This window comes from Polypterus senegalus, chromosome 7 (assembly GCF_016835505.1).
Source record: "Polypterus senegalus isolate Bchr_013 chromosome 7, ASM1683550v1, whole genome shotgun sequence".
Lineage (NCBI taxonomy): Eukaryota > Metazoa > Chordata > Cladistia > Polypteriformes > Polypteridae > Polypterus > Polypterus senegalus.
The window spans coordinates 60,696,018-60,717,101 of NC_053160.1; the positions used below are offsets into that span (position 1 = coordinate 60,696,018).

The 21,084-nt window shown below is 36.5% G+C and overlaps 1 protein-coding gene across 4 annotated transcripts in view; it reads right to left on the reverse strand.

Annotated features, from left to right (window-relative positions):
- ndufaf2 (NADH:ubiquinone oxidoreductase complex assembly factor 2) overlaps positions 1 to 21,084 on the reverse strand; it is a 140,506-nt gene that overhangs the window by 77,326 nt on the left and 42,096 nt on the right. For 2 of the 4 annotated variants that reach the window (XR_005634319.1, XM_039758709.1), the window contains exon 2: positions 17,454 to 17,516. The exons of the other annotated variants lie outside the window; for them this stretch is intronic. Coding sequence is in view for 1 of the 2 variants with exons in the window: in XM_039758709.1 (XP_039614643.1) it covers positions 17,454 to 17,516 (63 nt within the window). In the remaining variant the exon portion in view is untranslated. The remainder of the gene's footprint in view (positions 1 to 17,453; positions 17,517 to 21,084) is intronic. 4 annotated transcript variants of the gene reach the window in all.

Sequence of the window (21,084 nt, forward strand, 5' to 3'; positions counted from 1 at the left end):
TTAGGCCACTTGGCCCTCAGAATCTAATTGTGTAATTGCCTAAAGGCTTGACACTTTTTCTGGAATTTTCCAAACTGTTTAAAGGCACAGTTAACAAAGTGTATGTAAACTTGTGACCCATTGGAATTGTGATATAGTCAATGAAAAGTGTAACACTCTGTCTGTGAACATTATTGGAAAAAAATATTTTTGCTCTATACCTAGTAGATGTCTTAAACAATATGCCTAAATTATAGTTTATTAGTATACAGTAAATTCTGTGGAGGGGTTAAAAAGTGAGTTTTAAAGAATTCACCCTAAGTGTATATACATTTCTGACTTCAACTATAGGTTTTTGCAGAAGCTCAATAAATAAATAAATATTACAACAAACAACACCTCCTCCTCTACCCCCAATACAGACCAGAATTACCTAAAAGAAAGAAAATTCTAACTTGCGTTAAAAATACAAAGAGCAGTCATAGTCACAGCATTATAAAGGAGTATTGCCGTTGGCAAAAACGATATCCGTTAGCAGTTTCTTGACACACACCTTTTGAATAATTTATTGACTTAAAATACTCTGCTCTGTCGTTTCTTATATGGTTCCTCTTTATATTATTGATGTGGACCCACAAGTACTTTCAGCAGTGTACCATCTCTACTTCCACTCCCTGAACAGTGACTGGGCACAGTGATTCTTTGGCATGACTGAAATGAATAAGTAGTTCCTTGCGTTTGCTGATGCTAAGTTGTAGACAATTTTCTTGTACTTTGAATGCTGTAAAGGTCTGTCAGGTTGAGAATACAACAAACATTTTTAGTTACTTGATAAACTTGGCTGTTATTGCTGTGGTACCAAAATGTGGGAGCTCTAAGATTACCCTCAACCACATCTACTATTGCATAACAATGTTTTTGTATCTTCTTTTTCTTAAATACCTTCGCTATGCCCCCTAGGAAACTAAATTTGCTTTCTATAACCTCAATTATTGGTCTCATTAATAAGTCTGCAAACAGTGAGCCTTTGGCAGTCTCTCTTCAGTTACAATACTTTGCAATTAAAAAACTGCAATTACAATTATTTATGTATTTACAGTACATTTTTCATTCTAGCACAGAAGCTTAAAAACTTGCAAATTCCAAAAGTAAACATAAAGCAAAACTCAAACTATGAAGGTTGTCTGCCCTCACTGACTGACTGACTGACTGATCACTAATTCTCCAACTTCCCGTGTAGGCAGAAGGCTGAAATTTGGCAGGCAGGTACATATATATGGTCATAGCCTGCAGCTCGGTCGCCGTGTGAAGCGGAGTTGCGTCCCCCATGACCATATAAGGCCATCTGTCAGCAGAAATCCAATAGACACGCTGCCGCTAAATATTCGCTGGTGAAGAACTGTGCTTATTCAAAAGAAGATGAGATGGTCAGGGATAGACTAGTGTTTGGCACCAACTCAGCGAAAGTGCGAGAGAAACTTTTAAGTGCTAACATTAAATAAAGCCATGGACATCGCAAGATCGCACGAGATAGCACAAGCACAGCTGAGAACCTTCGATGCAAGTATTCCGAGCGGCTCACGTGAACTGACTGTGAACGCAGTACGCAGACAACAAGCAAGAGCTCCAAAGAGCGCTGAACAAAAAAACGCATTACACAATTGAGACGGCAGAAAAAGAATATGAAGCGAGTGCTACGCATACACGCATATTCCTAAGTTCAGCTACTGCGGAAACAAAGCACACGGTGGAAAAAGGCAATGTCCAGCTAAAGGAAGACAGTGTAAAAAATGTGGTAAATTGAACAACTTTGCAGGACTGGGAAAGGTAAACCCGTGCATGCAGTGTATGATGTCTCAGATAAAGAGGGAGACGAGCTGTTTATTGATGCAGTAGGAAAGGAACAACCCTCTGACGCTGAACAAGCCTTTGTAGGCATATCAATAGGAAAGCAAAGTGTAAAGCTAAAGTTTAAATTACGTTTATAGACATGCTGCCGTTTAATATTCACAGGCAAATCCACAACTTAATACCGGGAATGCCTGTGAAACATCTTAGATTCACGAGTACCAATTTGGGTAGGCAACACTTCGATGAATGAAACCTGTTATCTTTACGACGGTTGACAATGAAGATGAGGTGGTCAGGGATAGACTAGACAAACACGGAATGTAACCAGAACACAACACATCCTCCAAATACGAACCTGATTGAAAGAAATAATGATAATCAAATCCTTGATGACAGCAACACTCATAACAGTGACAAAACAATTACATTGACAATCATGTTACGTTATTTTTAAAATGTTTCCTTTTCTTTTTCATAACTTCTTTAACACACTACTTTTCCGCTGCGAAGTGCGGGTATTTTGCTAGTAATATAATAAAAATACTTGTCATGCAGAGAAACACAGGAAAATGAACACACAAAAATAGCAGCCTGTCACAGATCCGTGATCTGAACACTATGCCTAATGCAGCTAGATGACAACAGTTGAGTTTTTAGATTCGTATCTCTGATCATGCTATGGTTAATTTTCTTTGCATATTCTTGATTTCTGATGTCAGATCAAACAATCTCAGTGATAACGAGTATTGGTATTCTTGAAGTGCATTGTCCCCTTGTTTAAATTGGTGCCTTAAGTCTAATGCTGCCAGGATAGACAACCTAGAATATTTTAGAAAAAGATGAGAGATTATTAGTTACTTTGTGTTAATATCCAGTTAGTTCAGTTGTGGTTCACAGTGCAAACTTTTAAGCAACCCAGAGCTTAACAATAAACTGTGTTGGCATGTCATAGACTTCTTTAATTGGGTAAAAACAGATCCATTGCACCAAGATGCCCAGTGTTATACTGTTAATTAAATTTTAAATTAATTCAACTTTAATATGTTTAGTGCAAAGTGGTATTATTTCTATTTGTCTATAATAAGTACTAGTTCCCTATTCTTGATAAAGCAGATAACCTTCTGAAACCTTTGTATGTATAATTATGTAGTAAATCAACCCTCAAGTTGATTTATTTGTTCAGTTTAATCTTACAAGATGCTCTTCACTGAGAACAGTACCAAAAATGGGTCCAAACACAAGTTGTAAATAAAATAATTATTTGCTGCTTCTTGTGGTGGATGCCAAGTGACTAATAGTAGACACACTATCCTACATATAGAGACATCTCATTAGATGATAATGATGATTCTGCCATTATAACCCAATTTCAAAAGTAGATGTACTGTATATTTCAGGCAACCAAGAAAAATATCATTTTAAATATGCAAAAAATACACATTTAATTTTAGTTTATAAAATAAGCTATATGTTTTGTAATAGCTCCACTCAAACAAGAAGAAGAAGAAACAGCCTTTTTCAAAACTTAGTTTTATTTATAATGGAGACAGCTGCCCACAGAGCTTTCAGTTGCTGGCATTTATCTCTGATAATTACTTACAGCATTACATTTGAAATAGCAAGATAAAAGCACCAGAGGTCAAAATGGAAAAAAAAACAGGTTTCTTGCAGAGTTTCAATGCCACACAAAGCAGTTAGATACTAAAATATTCTGTTCCCCTTTGGGGCAGCTCTTCTTGTTGGATGCAATTAGATTATTTCATGAAAAGGTCGCTTTTGTGCCACAGACAATACAATTATAAGGCATATGTCCTTAAGCATTATGAAGCAGAGTGACAAGTAGATGCATTTCTAAATAAATAAACTAATCAAAAAAGTTTTCAAAATGATCCCTGTATTAAATCGGCTTTTCAGAAATGATTATGTACTACTGGAAAATGTACAAAAGTCCAACAGATACAAGAAACCCTGCACGATTTGAACAAAAGCAATAAGTGACTGTACTCCCTGCATTCTTTAAGTATATCTGTGGGTGATTGGGCCATGAACAAATTATTAAAGCTGTTGCCAGAAAATGCAGCTAATCTGAGAGAAGATGTCAACACACTAAAACCTGACTGTAACTTATTTATAAGTCCCCTGGCAAATTGACAAAACAGAGACAAATCATGGTGCAATTTTTGAAGCACATGAAAGATTCAAAACTAGTTCTGTACAGCCAAAATTTTGGAAATATTCATCTGCTGTTTTCTAATAACAAAGTAAGGATTTCATCCAACCACATCAAAACCCCCACCCAATCAACTCCCATTCACTCTGCTTGTCTCCTGAGGAGGTTTTCCACTTTATAGCATCACATCGCTTGCAGACTCAGTCACATCAATGAACTGCTAGCATGTTGGCTGCATTTTTGGCAGCCACTTAAAATAATTACTTGACTGCCCAATGTCAAGTGACTGAATGTCAAAGAAGCTGTTATACATTATTTATATTTATTTTTTGGCATGTTAAGGATATTTATTCATTCTTTTAATGCCAATTTTAAAAGTAGCCTTAACCACGTGTACAGCAATATTTGCTTTCAACTATGTCATATGAATCTGGTGGGCAGAAACCTTAATACATTTATAAGATTGTTGTGTGAATCTATTCACAATTGCAGCACTTTAATTTGTGCCATTTTTTCAATTTATAACTTGTTTATCGTATGGTAAAACTGAGCCAATGGTTGTCCTGATTTATTCTGTGACAGATAATGAACAGGTTTGTGAAAGAAATGCTCAACAAATACTTAACTGAAAATAACACTCTTCTATATTCTCCCAAATGATGACATATCAGTCTTCCTACTCTAATTTACTACATATTCTGTATATGTTGTAAATCTATTTACTGTACTGTACATATGATGAAGAAAATATTCATCTATCCATCATCTTTTATTCCTGAGTCACACCCTAGCACAGTAGAAAAGCAGGGATCAGTATTGGATAGGGTAATAGTACATTACAAAGCAGACTAAAACATTAAATTCAGAGACTGGAGTCATAAGTAAACCTAACACACATAGCAAAAGGATGTAGGAGGAAACCTAGAGAACCTACATAGACACAGACACAATGTGCAAAATCCATGAAGACAATAACTGAGCTCTAGAATCAAAGCCATGCTCTTATAGTTATGGGCCTGTCCACCAAAATATTTACTTGCTTTAAAAAGAATTACAATGCTCAGCAGTTTTCTACTAACTATATAAAAAAACAATACACTAGAACCTTACCTTATGTGAGAGATATATGTGCTATAATTGAAAAATGACAAGGAGTGATTTCTCCTAATTCAAAATTAAATTGGTGTACCCAATATCATTAACATGTATAAAATGCATATATTAGAATAGCCTCAAATAGAAATTAAAATTAACTTTAATTTACCCTTTCCCATGTACAGTAATGAGCTCCAAAAATGAAACTACAGCAAACATACCACAGTGTATGAATCCAATACAGCCAAATTTAGAAGAGAGTGCTGTTTCACAAATATTACAGTTAAAGATGTGAGATCTATACATTAGAAAATGTATACAGTTAACAAGAGAGAGTCATATTATGGAAGTACCACCTACTATTCATGTACTTCCATGCGTCAGAATACTATGTTTCTCCCTCTTTACTGTGCCACAAACAAGGCCACTCTAAACCAACCTGTCAGTGAACCATGATAAATGAGTTGAAGGAGATGGACCTAACATGAGGTGAAGTAGAACATGTAGCAGGACTAAATAGAGGCAAATCGTTGATGCCGTATGTGCCTTTCAATACAAAGATGAATTATCTAATCTATAACTTACTAATGATATTAATGAAGAACAACATATTTAAAGGAATATTCCACCCAAAAGATATTATTTACAATGCTACATTACCTCATCAACATTTTAAATCTCATGCTTTCATGGAGAAATTATCAAATCAAAATCTTTATTGTCATTGTAGCAATGAGACATTGTACAATGAAATTTAGGTGCAATTTTCCAATGTAAAAATACAAACCGGATTCCAAAAAAGTTGGGACACTAAACAAATTGTGAATAAAAACTGAATGCAATGATGTGGAGATGGCAAATGTCAATATTTTATTTGTAATAGAACGTAGATGACAGATCAAACGTTTAATCCGAGTAAATGTATCATTTGAAAGGAAAAATATTTTGATTAAAAATTTCACGGTGTCAACAAATCCCAAAAAAAGATGGGACAAGTAGCAATAAGAGGCTGGAAAAAATAAATTTGAGCATAACGAAGAGCTGGAAGACCAATTAACACTAATTAGGTGAATTGGCAACATGATTGGGTATAAAAAGAGCTTCTCAGAGTGGCAGTGTCTCTCAGAAGCCAAGATGGGTAGAGGATCACCAATTCCCACAATGTTGCGCAGAAAGATAGTGGAGCAATATCAGAAAGGTGTTACCCAGCGAAAAATTGCAAAGACTTTGCATCTATCATCATCAACTGTGCATAACATCATCCGAAGATTCAGAGAATCTGGAACAATCTCTGTGCGTAAGGGTCAAGGCCGTAAAACCATACTGGATGCCCGTGATCTCCGGCGCCTTAAAGGGACACTGCACCACAAACAGGAATGCTACTGTAAAGGAAATCACAGAATGGGCTCAGGAATACTTCCAGAAACCATTGTCAGTGAACACAATCCACCGTGCCATCCGCCGTTGCCAGCTGAAACTCTACAGTGCAAAGAAGAAGCCATTTCTAAGCAAGATCCACAAGCTCAGGCGTTTCACTGGGCCAGGGATCATTTAAAATGGAGTGTGGCAAAATGGAAGACTGTTCTGTGGTCAGGCGAGTCACGATTCAAAGTTCTTTTGGAAATCTGGGACGCCATGTCATCCGGACCAAAGAGGACAAGGACAACCCAAGTTGTTATCAACGCTCAGTTCAGAAGCCTGCATCTCTGATGGTATGGGGTTGCATGAGTGCGTGTGGCATGGGCAGCTTGCATGTCTGGAAAGGCACCATCAATGCAGAAAAATATATTCAGGTTCTAGAACAACATATGCTCCCATCCAGACGTCATCTCTTTCAGGGAAGACCCTGCATTTTTCAACAAGATAATGCCAGACCACATTCTGCATCAATCACAACATCATGGCTGCGTAGGAGAAGGATCCGGGTACTGAAATGGCCAGTCTGCAGTCCAGATCTTTCACCTATAGAGAACATTTGGCGCATCATAAAGAGGAAGGTGCGACAAAGAAGGCCCAAGACGATTGAACAGTTAGAGGCCTGTATTAGACAAGAATGGGAGAGCATTCCTATTTCTAAACTTGAGAAACTGGTCTCCTCGGTCCCCAGACGTCTGTTGAGTGTTATAAGAAGAAGGGGAGATGCCACACAGTGGTGAAAATGGCCTTGTCCCAACATTTTTGGGATTTGTTGCACCATGAAATTCTGAATCAACATATTTTTCCCTTAAAATGATACATTTTCTCAGTTTAAACTTTTGTTCCATGATTTATGTTCTATTCTGAATAAAATATTAGAAGTTGGCACCTCCACATCATTGCATTCAGTTTTTATTCACGATTTGTATAGTGTCCCAACTTTTTTGGAATCCGGTTTGTACAATAAAAACACAAGTTAAAACTAAAATAAAAAAGTACCAAAATAGTCCATAACAGCCGAACACTGTTTTCCATTCATACATATGTCACATTGCACTTCTCCCTTAGCCAATGTTGGCTTAGAGCTGTATTGTAAACATGAGAGTGTATTGTAAACATGAAAGTGCACTAGGTCATATTGACCACTTAGCAGCATTCAGCATTGTGATGGCTGAAGGATATAAACTGTTTCTCAGTCTTTATGGATCAGAAACGTCTGCCTGAAGGCAGGCGTTCAAACAATGCATGTCCTGGATGCGATGGGTCCCGAAGAATTTTCTTGATGTTCCTGAGACAACAGGAACTATGTAGTTCTTCTAGTGAGGGGAGAGGACAGCCGACTATTCGCTGGGCAACCTTAATGGCCCTGTGGAGCTCGTTCCTCTGTGCTACTGTGCAGCTGGAGAACCATGCACAGAGACAGTAGACCAGGATGCTCTCTACTGTGCAGCAGTAAACGGATACCAACAGTTTCTCAGGGATGTTCTTCCTGAGAACCCTCAGGAAATAGAGAGTCTCTTTTGGGTCTTGTTCACTTCCTCAGCATTGTGTGTTCCCCAGTTCAAGTCCTCCCTAATGGTGACTCCCAAGAACTGGAAGTCTGAGACCCTTTAAATTAAACAATGAATATTCAAATTCAATGCCACCAATAAATGATCAGTGCTGGACAGTGCCAAAGGATGTGAAAAGTACGTCGAAAAAAAGAAAATAACAATCTAATGTAATTTGTGTCATTTGACATCTTTTTGCATAGTGTGACTTCCTGGAAATGGATGCATGGAATGCAAACTCTGTGTGTTTGAATGAAAGATAGCTTTCTTCACCACTGAATGTGGGGTAGGGGGCACAGACCTGTCCAGTACTGATCACTTATTGGTGTAGTTGAGTTTCAAAATTCAATATTTTATTACCACGCTTGAACTTCATCTGTTTGTTGTCTGGTACAAATCTTGTATCGATTTTTAACCCACTTCCTATTGTCCAAATGACTTGAAATTTTGCACCCTTACTCACTTTAGATGACAATACATGAATCAATAATCAGTTTCACTAATTGATCAATTAATCCATGTTAATTAAGAAATTAAATTTTCATATGAAGAATAGTTAGATTTCACCAATAGCTGGGACTAGTAATGGATAGAATTATTAAAGGAAGTGCTAAAATATTGATTACAAAATTATACTAAAACAAACACAAGACTAAAAAGTTGAAAATAATATATATATAAAAAACTTAAAAAAAAAACATGCTTATATTAAGTTAAAAAGTGTACTAAAAAATAAAAAAATCACCTCCATACAAGTAAGGATGAATAATTTCTAACAACGTAAATTGCGAGGTTGGAGGTGTTTGTATTTTGTGTCCTGGCATTTTGTGTTCACTTATTTTTAACTAGCTACACTAGCTTAACTTGGGAAGCGATGATCATGTTTGCCTATATTAGAATGAATAAATTACAAAATATGTTTTTGATGTAAACAATGTGTCACACCCTATCAAAAGGAGGTGAAAAGGACTTCCAAATGAGAGTTCAAAACAAAGAGCCACAGGAGATGCAGATTTCAGTACTCAGCGTACTCGAATCAACAAATCTGCCTAATGACATCAGTAGAAGCATGTTGGAGGATGTACAGCATTCACCATCTCACAGCTTCTCCTAATGAATTAAATAAAGGAAGTTTGTCTGTGTACTCAAATAAATGCAAAGAGCAAACATGAAGGTTGTGCTTGTGTTACTGAGAAACACATAATGAACAAGTACTGGCTGCTCTGTTTTATTTTATTTTACAATCCTAACATATGTAAATGAATATTTTACAAAGTTTCCATATCAAAATACTGCAGCATCCATAAGGATGTACAGTGCAAGAAAGTAAACATAACAGGTAAACGAGGTGTTTTAGCAAAAAGCAAATAGCCTTTTCTACAAATATTACAGTAAACTAACATTTAAAAAAGTAACAACTTAAAATTATTTTTTCTGTCTAGTATACATATCTCAAAATATAGGTATAGTATACAGTAATCCCTCGCTATATCGCGCTTCGACTTTCGCGGCTTCACTCTATCGGATTTTAAATGTAAGCATATCTAAATATATATCACAGATTTTTCGCTGGTTCGCGGATTTCTGCGGACAATGTGTCTTTTAATTTATGGTACATGCTTCCTCAGTTTGTTTGCCCAGTTGATTTCATACAAGGGACGCTATTGGCGGATGGATTAGAAGCTATATTACATATTAACTAAAACTCCTCAATGATATAAAATATGCTTCCCGCACGGTGCTTGATTGTTTGCTTTTCTATGTCTCTCTCACTCTCTGCGCCTGACGGAGGGGGTGTGAGCAGAGGGGTTGTCTGCACAGAGGCTGTTTGCCTAGAGGATATGAACGCTCCTCTAAAAAATGCCGCTTTATCGCGGTGCTTCGGCATACTTAAAAGCACAAAAGCACGCATTGATTTTTTGATTGTTTACTTTTCTTAGCGAGCGCTCTCTCTCTCTGTCTGAAATTCTCTGCTCCTGATGCGCGCACTCCTTTGAAGAGAAGATATATTTGCATTCTTTTAATTGTGAGAAAGAACTGTCATCTCTGTCTTGTCATGGAGCACAGTTTAAACTTTTGACTAAAGGGTGTAATTTCATGTCTAGAGGGCTCTAATAATGCTAACAGTGTGGGAGAATTTATAAGGGCTTAAAATATATAAAAATAACCATACAAACATATGGTTTCAATTTCGCGGATTTTCACCTATCGCGGGGGGTTCTGGAACGCAACCCCCGCGATCGAGGAGGGATTACTGTATATTATAAATATCATACACTGGTGAGAAACGGTGAATTTGCAGAAAGATGACTCAAAGAGGTTCTTTCAATATTTTATTACTAAAAGATAAATCAAGAAGGAGAAGATTTAAAATATACTGGAAGTGAAATAGTAAAGCAATCTAAGCCTGAATTTTTCTTATGTTATTACATTTAAAGAAGTTGGTAACCTCCCTACAGTAATAAGGTCTCTTAAGGAGGTACTTAGTGATTTGGAAAAAAAGGGAGAAGTACTGCTTAAATTGAATAAGCTAGAATGTAAAAATAATTACTAGTACCAGAGAAAATATATCAACGTGTGCTTCAGATAGTTAGTTAGTTCACATATACAGTAAACCCTTGACATATTTTCTGAAAGCCACTACGCAGTGGGGAAATTCATAAGGAGTGGAAAACAGGAAAATATAGCCTGTTATATGACAAAGATGATTGGGAAGATTCAAGTAACTATTGGCCAGTAAGCTTTATCTACATTATGGGTAAATTAATGGATGAAAATATTAAGGAAAAAACTGAGCATCACATGGCAACAGCAGGAAATGTACTTAACCGTCAACATGGGCCGAGACGCGGGTGGTTGTAGTTTACTAATATGCTGGAATTCTACAATGAAGCAACAAAAGGATCCGAAAGGTGCATATGATATTATTTATCTTGATTTTCAAAAGGCACCAGATAAGGTCCCACATGACAGGCTGGCAAATAAACTGAAAGAAGTAGGAGTTCAAGTTGTATTGTATTGTATTTTATAGATCAGTGCAAAACTGGTTAAAACACAGGAAGAAAAGAGTTATGGTGTTAGGAGCAAAATAGAAATAGATGATGTTAAAAGAGGTGTCCCTCAGGGATCCGTCCTAGAGCTGCTACAATTTCTAATATACAGGGAGTGCAGAATTATTAGGCAAGTTGTATTTTTGAGGAATAATTTTATTATTGAACAACAACCATGTTCTCAATGAACCCAAAAAACTCATTAATATCAAAGCTGAATATTTTTGGAAGTAGTTTTTAGTTTGTTTTAGTTTTAGCTATTTTAGGGGGATATCTGTGTGTGCAGGTGACTATTACTGTGCATAATTATTAGGCAACTTAACAAAAAACAAATATATACCCATTTCAATTATTTATTTTTACCAGTGAAACCAATATAACATCTCCACATTCACAAATATACATTTCTGACATTCAAAAACAAATCAGTGACCAATATAGCCACCTTTCTTTGCAAGGACACTCCAAAGCCTGCCATCCATGGATTCTGTCAGTGTTTTGATCTGTTCACCATCAACATTGCGTGCAGCAGCAACCACAGCCTCCCAGACACTGTTCAGAGAGGTGTACTGTTTTCCCTCCTTGTAAATCTCACATTTGATGATGGACCACAGGTTCTCAATGGGGTTCAGATCAGGTGAACAAGGAGGCCATGTCATTAGTTTTTCTTCTTTTATACCCTTTCTTGCCAGCCACGCTGTGGAGTAATTGGACGCGTGTGATGGAGCATTGTCCTGCATGAAAATCATGTTTTTCTTGAAGGATGCAGACTTCTTCCTGTACCACTGCTTGAAGAAGGTGTCTTCCAGAAACTGGCAGTAGGACTGGGAGTTGAGCTTGACTCCATCCTCAACCCGAAAAGGCCCCACAAGCTCATCTTTGATGATACCAGCCCAAACCAGTACTCCACCTCCACCTTGCTGGCGTCTGAGTCAGACTGGAGCTCTCTGCCCTTTACCAATCCAGCCACGGGCCCATCCATCTGGCCCATCAAGACTCACTCTCATTTCATCAGTCCATTAAACCTTAGAAAAATCAGTCTTGAGATATTTCTTGGCCCAGTCTTGACGTTTCAGTTTGTGTGTCTTGTTCAGTGGTGGTCGTCTTTCAGCCTTTCTTACCTTGGCCATGTCTCTGAGTATTGCACACCTTGTGCTTTTGGGCACTCCAGTGATGTTGCAGCTCTGAAATATGGCCAAACTGGTGGCAAGTGGCATCTTGGCAGCTGCACGCTTGACTTTTCTCAGTTCATGGGCAGTTATTTTGCGCCTTGGTTTTTCCACACGCTTCTTGCGACCCTGTTGACTATTTTGAATGAAACGCTTGATTGTTCGATGATCACGCTTCAGAAGCTTTGCAATTTTAAGAGTGCTGCATCCCTCTGCAAGATGTCTTACTATTTTTGACTTTTCTGAGCCTGTCAAGTCCTTCTTTTGACCCATTTTGCCAAAGGAAAGGAAGTTGCCTAATAATTATGCACACCTGATATAGGGTGTTGATGTCATTAGACCACACCCCTTCTCATTACAGAGATGCCTATCACCTAATATGCTTAATTGGTAGTAGGCTTTCGAGCCTATACAGCTTGGAGTAAGACAACATGCATAAAGAGGATGATGTGGACAAAATACTCATTTGCCTAATAATTCTGCACTCCCTGTACATAAAAGATCGGTATAGGAGTGCAAGTAACAAGCTGGTTACATTTGCAGGTGATTCCAGGCTAGGCGTGATTGCAGGTAATTTACAATCAGCAGAATCATTATAAAGGGACTGGGGCAGAATACATGCTTGGGTGGGTTTGTGGCTATTTTGATCTCCAGGTTACAAAGACATAGTACCACTAGAAAAAGTCCAGAGAAGAGTGACTAGGCTGATTCCAGGACTGCAGGGCATGAGTTACGAGGAAAAATTAAAGGAGTTGAACCTTTTCAGTTTACACAAATAGAGATTAAGAGGTGACATGATTAAAAGTTTTTAAATTATGAAAGGAATTACTACAGAAGATCCAGGCCATTACTTTAAAATGACATCACTAGAAACACAGGGACACAGCTAGGAAACTTGTTAAAGGTAAAATTCACATAAACATTAGAATTTTTTTCTTAACACAAAGAACTATAGACACATGGAATAAATTATAAAATAGCTTGGTAGACGAGAACAACATTTATTTATATAGCACATTTTCAACATTTATAACAACATACCTCAAAGTGCTTTACAAGAAGACCAAGTACAAAAAGGAATATGCAAGGTCAGATGGCCGGGAAGACCGAAAAAACAAACAAACAAAAAATCTGTAGGGGTTCCAAGGCAAAAAGACCAACCAGTCCCCAGTGGGCATTCTACCTGATATAAACGTTTCCAACTCAGTCCTCTTAGTTTACATGCTTCACATGATGAAGCTGGTCTCATGGACATCTGAGAAACCCTCCTTCATTATGTCATCACAGGTGGCTGCATAGTGACTTAATCAGGTGAACCAAAACAGAAAGCATAGAATAGTGGGGGTTAGTACAGATTGTGGATCACTGAAGAACATCATAGTTCTATGCCCATATAGCATGTTAGGAATACAACTAAAATGTATCTACGAAAAAGCCATACTAAAAAAAATGGGTTTTTACTAGTTTTTTTTTAAATGTTCCACAGTAAGTAGAAAAGTCTGGAAAAGCAAATAATTACATTATGACCCTATGACATGGTTTGTTGAGGTCACCCAGCCATTTCAGATTCTTACTCTAATGGTCCTTCTTCATTTCAGTGCATTTCACAAACAACTGTAATTTGGCCACTTAAATGACTGCCAGGTTACTGCCATACAGGAGTCTAAGGTGAGAAATGTTAAGCCCTTGACACAAAGCTCTCACAGTTACACCAAGAAAAATATCACAGCAATCAGCAGCACATATGCTGATATGGATCTGTGTGTACTTATCTGGTAATCCTTTCATTAAAAAAACCATCAGAAACACTGACATGTCCAAAGACAAAGTAACAACTGATAAGAATAAACAGAACACCACTGTAAGTGATCAAGTTTCAATCTCTACACCACATGTCAATACATATATATGTTTTCAACAACTAAAGATATTAAACAAGAGATTCATTAAAATAGTATCTATACCTACTAGATATTGTACTGTCAGGAGTCTAAACATCCACATTTTTCCAGTGAATAACCTGAAATTGTACAGAATTAAGCAGTAAACTACCAGAAGTTAAAATAAACAAACAAGGTTTCCAAAAACTTCTCAGAATATACAAAAAAGGCTTTTTTTATAGAATGAGCAATGGTTTAACAATTTACAGTTTTTCTGCTGTAATGGAAGTTAATTAAGCCTGAAAGTTGATGCAAACAATTCCTACACGTATCCAAACTTTTGTTGATTAATTAAAAACCCTCTTTGTATAAAAGCATTGTTGGAACAAACTGTATTTCGACACCGTTTGAAACATTGTTTGGAGAACATTGCCATCATAATGGTGAGGAAAAAAAAACATGAACAAAGAAAGACAAACAGAGCATTATAATTTTAATAGTGCAGATCTTTCCTTTAGAGAAACTGTAAAGAAAGCCAAGGTGGTAGCACGGTTTCCTACACCATCAAAAAGAACTTGAAAACTGGAGGAAATTCTGACAGTAACTGCTCTGCCAAACCCAAAGCCATAACAGAATCAGAAGAGAAGCTTCTGAGAGCCAAAAGACTGTTGGATAGGCACCTCACAGGAAAACAGATTCAAGCACAGTTTATAAAGAAACTGAGTCATTATTGTGCATTTTAAGTCACATTTACAGTAAATTCAATAATGATAAAATTTATTAAAAATCTAATCAACACATATAAAAAATGTGTTTGGCACTAAAACAAGCCCTGTTAAATGTTACAATGGATCTGTATACAGTATAAAAAATTTTAATTTCCCTTTACGACTAAAATGCTACAGTAAGACTTGTAGGAAAACTAGAATACACAAAGGCATGCCATTTTTTTCTTCCAGTTGGTGCTTGACTTTTTGATATTTCTAAATGATCTTCAAAGATTTAAACATCTGTAATCAGTCAAGTATTTTTGAAAAACCCTGTAAAATTAGCTGCAAATAAAATGTTCCTTTTGTGATTTATTTTTATTATTAAACTAGCACAAGGGTTAGAATTCAGTTTACTTTAAGTATTTGATTAAACATGCAAAAAGCTTTGGACAATTTAGAACATCAAAGATAACTATAAGATACTTTAATTTATAATGTTGTTAAAATTGCACATCAGACTACCCATAAATAATGAGCTATTCAACAACAAAGTAAACAACCGGTTATTCATGTTGTAGAATTAAAAAATGCATAAATTACACATGGAATGTGTAAAAATACACAAGCATAATGAAATATTTATGGTAACAGGTTTAAGGAGAGATCAAAAGAAGATATAATAACTTCCAAGTATTTAAAGTATGTTAAAGACTGTGAATGTAGTGAATTTTACTATATATTGTATTACAATGATGTCAAGCTAAGCAAGGAAACAAAGAATATTGACTAACCAATGAACACTGCTATATAGACTATATGAAGGGTAAAAAGATGTCACTAGCTACTTTGGTAGGCTGGAAATCGGTCATAATTATTTAATAAAAAATAAATGATAACCTTTTGCATCCATTACAGCCTGAATATACACAACATTTGCAATGTCAAATACTTGATGAGGGCATGGGCCAAAAAAGGTAAATGTACTACAAAAAGATCCTTTCTTAATACTGAAATCTCAAACAGTTAATATTTTACTTTTCTTACACAATTGACACATTTAAAATTGACCAACTACATAAGTAAATATTTTGTACAACAAGCTCACAAATAGGCATGTAATTATGATTATCAACAACTTAAATTCAACAACCTTCATTATGCAAAACAAATGGGCTATAACCATTAAGAGAAATCTAATCTACAGTAGTGGCCAAAAGTTTTGGTAGTGACATTAATGTTGTGTTCTGTAACATTTGTGGCTTCAGTTTTTGTGGTGGCAATTCACATTGTTTTTATTTTATGGTGCAGAGTGATCAGATGCATATTAATTCATTGCAGAGAGCTTTATTAGCATAAAAAGTTAACTTTACCACAAAACCCATTTTCATTTATCTTGGCCCTAACACAAAATAAATCAGCTAAAAGTGCCCAGCAAGCGCCAGAAATGTCTTCTCCTGAGGAATCACCTAGAGAATCGTGTGGCCACCAGTGTTGACCTTGCCAAGTATTGGCAGCAGGTGGGTATGAGTCCAAAGATTTTTGGACAACTGCCTTGTGTCAAGGAGGGCAGCAAAGAACCCACTTCTTTCTAAGAAAAACATCAAGGACAGACTGAAATTCTTCAGGAACAGCAGAAGACTTGTGCAAAGTTATTTTTTCAGATGAATCCTCCTTCTGACTGTTTGGGACATCTGGAAAATCGATTGTCCAGAAAAGGTGAATTCTACCACGGGTCCTGTGTCATGCCAACAGTGAAGCATCCTGTGGCAATTCATGTGTGGGGTTGCTTTTCATCCAAGGCAGTGGGCCCACTCACAATTATGCCCAAGAACACCGCCATAAATAAAGAATGGTATAAAAATGTCCTCTAAGACCAACTTCTCCCAACAGTCCAGGTGCAATTTGGGGATGATCTGTGTATTTTCCAGCACTATGTCACAAGGCAAAAGTCATAACGAAGTGGCTTGGAGATCATAACACTGAAGGTTTGGACCCATGGCCAGGAAACTCTCCAGATCTTAATCCCATTGAGAACCTGTGGCCAATTCTCAAAAAGCGGGTGGATAAGCAGAAGCCCACAAATTGTGTTCAACTCCAATCTCTAAAAAGGCAAGAATGGATCACCATCAGTCAGGATTTGGTCCAGAAGCTGATATTCAGCATACCAGAGTGAATTGCAGAAGTTATAAAGAAGAAGGATCAACATTGTAAATACTGACTCTTTATATAAATATGATGCATTTGCCAATAAAAGCCTTTGAATCCTATGAAATGTTTGCAATTGTTCTTCAGTATACCATAGAAACATATAAAAAATAATCTGAAAATGCTGAAGCAGCAAAGTTTGCAAAACACAACATTTGTGTCACTGCCAAAACTTTTGGCCACTACAATACATACTTGTATGTATCACTTTATCATGTAACAAGGCAATTTCTCATTTAGCTTAGGAACAGACCTTGAAGATATCCAAGTTTAATTTGCTGTAATGTGCTTTCAGATAAACATCAGAAGATAGACTTCATCATTCTATGCACAAATATGATAATACATAAACATGTAGCCATAAAAAATAAAACTCACAAATTATGTTTTGTGCTTCAGTGCTGACTGAAGCGGAGAGACTTGATAACCATATCCACTGAACTGAAAAATATAAAGAAAACAACATACATAGAAAAGACAGAGTTACTTGTCAACTATCTTATTTTCTAAATGGCAGCCGATTTGACATTAGAATTTCAGAAGAGCACGAGTGGTGGTGAGGTTTGTAATTGTAAAAATCACCAGAGCGAATTAAAAATATGTCATATGTAAAATCTATACTTATAAATAATAATGCACGATATACACCCCAAAACATAACCACAAAATTACTACATATAATATGATGAAAAGACCTACAAATACAACACAATAGTTTGAATGAGACAATTACAAACAAATGTTCATTGCTTACTCAGAAGTGGGACACTTTAAATAAACATGGTGCTCAAATATTTTTCAACACTAATTGAATTTTAAAATCCAAAATAAAAAATAATACTAAAGTTAACAAGTTAGAAAATGTACTATGGCGTAATATTCAGGTACGTTCAACGGCTGTGCAGGCACTGTAGCCTTCAATGGACCGAGTTCAGTGGAAGGTTCAACAACCTTCTCAAGCCATTTCAGGATTGTGGGTGGTAGGGGCCAAAGGCTATCTCACCAGAATTGGGCAAAAGGTTAAAAACAGGCCTAGACAGGACTCTAGTCCATTACAAAGACCACGCTCACTTGCACACACATAAAAATATAGATACACACACACACCACATTCACACACAGTGAAATTTGCAATTGGCAATTAACAATGACTTAAATAAATAAATAACCTTTGTGATTAATTTCTTCTTATGTTATTCCTTCTTATATTAGGTAATAACAGAAGTGAAAGGCAAACTTTATTACAGCGAGTGACATTTATAGGTATCTGGTAAATGTGGAATTCTAATGGTAATTTATAGGGTACATGATTTTCAAAGTCCCAAAACAGGACACTTATGTAGCAGGTAAGCCCAAGCATAAAGCCCATCATCATTCATTTAATGCCTGCCATCAACAGCGACAGTTAAGAGAATGGGGGTCGGGAATAAAACATGTCTTCACAAATGAACATATATGACTTCACAAAATGCTTGAAGTGGAAACAAATAATGTAAATGGCATTATTACCTGTTTTTGTCTGCTTCTTAGTCATCATTACAATGCTGATCAAATTTAACAAGTTCTTAATCAGCCTTTCTCTGTTGGAGTTTTAACCATTCTATTATGCATACATTACATTGAACTGGGAACAGAGGTATGAAGGTCTCCTTTAGAGTTTTATACACATTATTCTTAAAACATTGTGAAGATGTTTGTTTTGGTGGAGAAATGTTTTATTAGATGAACAGTATGTTAAAATATTTTGATATTCTTCAGCTATTTATCAGGAAGCATAGATTGAAACTAGGACTGTCATTGTCACCTGGATGTTTGGCCTCCTTAGTAAATTATAGTGTGAATGAAATAGTGTATTATTATTATTATTATGATGTGCAGATAATGGAGCTGTGAGGATGGTATAGTGCAAGGTAAAGTACAGTTAAGTATAACTCTGCCATCAACACTCCCAATCCAAACAAACTGGCTATAAAACTAAACAACTTGGATCTCAATTCACACCTTTGTAACTGAATTTTAGATTTTCTCATTAACAGACCTATTATGGACAACAAACAAGACAACAATGACCAAGAAAGGTCTTCAAATGCTTCACTTTCTGAGGAGTCTGAAAAAAGCACAACTCTTACAACGGCCATTGGTTAACTTCTACAGGTGCACTAGAGAGTTTGTCATCATGCACTGCATTACAGCATGGTATTTTGAGAACAGGAAGACCCTCCAGCATATCATCAAAATGGTTCAGAGAATTACTGGCACCCAGCTACCATCACTGGGAGATATCTTCACTTCCTGCTGCAGCAGAAAAGCAAAGAATATCAGTAATGATGCCCATTACAGCTATAGCATTTTTACTTCTCTGCCCTCTGGCAGGCGCTTCAGAGCAAAGCATGCCCACACTACCAGGCTGAAGAACAGCTTTTACCCCAAAGCAATCAGCCTATTAAATGCACATCAATCACTGCCCCTTCTTATAAAAGAAACCACCACTGACTGAAATGAACATCTGCATCACACACTTATACATGACCCATATACAACTCAGCACCATTACATTGACTATAATCTTCACTGTGACTTAATTTATTATCCATTTATGCTTACATGTTTACTTTTACTCTGTGTTTATTAACACTATTAATAGTAACTGTGCTTCTCATAGCTTAATGTTTATTTAGTTTATTGTCTACTCTTCTATACTTTTATCTAAGGCATCTATAGACTTGCTCCAAATGATACTTCACTGTATTTGTACAGTTCAAATCCTTGCTTTGTCTTTGGTATATGTTTTTTTCTTTATTTGCATGTGTTACTATTTTTTATTGTTTATGGTTAGCAGTATTCTTTACATTTTATGTATCTGTATTTAAGTCTATTCCATGTGTTTTGTGGGTTGTCCCCCAAGGGGGCCACCTACCAATTACCACCCGGAACTGTCCTCCAACCCTATAAATCTGGTAGGCTCTTCCATAGTTCAAAATTATGTCTTTGCGCCCTAAAGACTGTCACTGTGAAACTTTTTTTTGTGAATGATACTTTTTTTTGTAATAAAGATTCCATGTGGCTCTTTTGTGTCTAGTAGAGGATTTTGACAGGATTTACCCTCCTAGACTGCATTTTTGGAAATGCTTTTGGGATTTGGGTATTTTGGAACTACAGGTTCACAACACTAACCAGGACAGAAAAACAGGGGGAGAACCCAGATACAAAACTGCATAACAGGGTAAGTACATAAGAGTCTGTAGTTTGAAAAACAAATGTCTTACAGGTCCTCGGTTGGCTTCTTTATTAAATACTGTACACACAAAACACCAGTGTCATCCTGATTAAATTATGATTCTACAATGCTGGCCTTACAGGTAGTGAATCAAAGAAAAAGCTATATATGAAACTGGCAAATAAATGGAAAAGGTTCAAATGAGCAAATGAGCAAAAGAGCACAGACTGGCTGGAAGATGACTGGAAAAACAAATTATGTCTAGCATCTTGGTGTCATCTTTTTTTTTCTTCTTTCATTAATTGACATTAATAGCTTACAGAACCTCTGAGGCTTGACAATTATTTTATGCCATGTGAGTTACAGTATATAAAATTAATAAAAGAAAACAGGTGTGGCACAGGAGGTGGAGATGCAATTAAACACCATAAGGGCCACAGAACTAGCTCCTGACAGACAGATCTTCTGTACAATACTAACACATTCTGCCCATGTGCTCATTTTCTTTGATACTCATTTTTTCTCCAAATGCCAAATAGGTCCACTACTGGCTTAATTAAATTGATTCCAGGTATGCAAGCAAATATGTCACACAATGGACAGATATTCCACGCAGGGACAGTTCCTGGCATGTCTTGGGATGGGTTCTGGCTCCCATTGACAATGAATTGGGCTAAGCATGTTGACCAAATGGATGCAATGGAAAATGTAATTTTGCTCTGGATGATTATCTGAGTATGCATTATTTAAAGCATCTTAAAGTTATTTAAAAAAATATATGGGGACAAAATC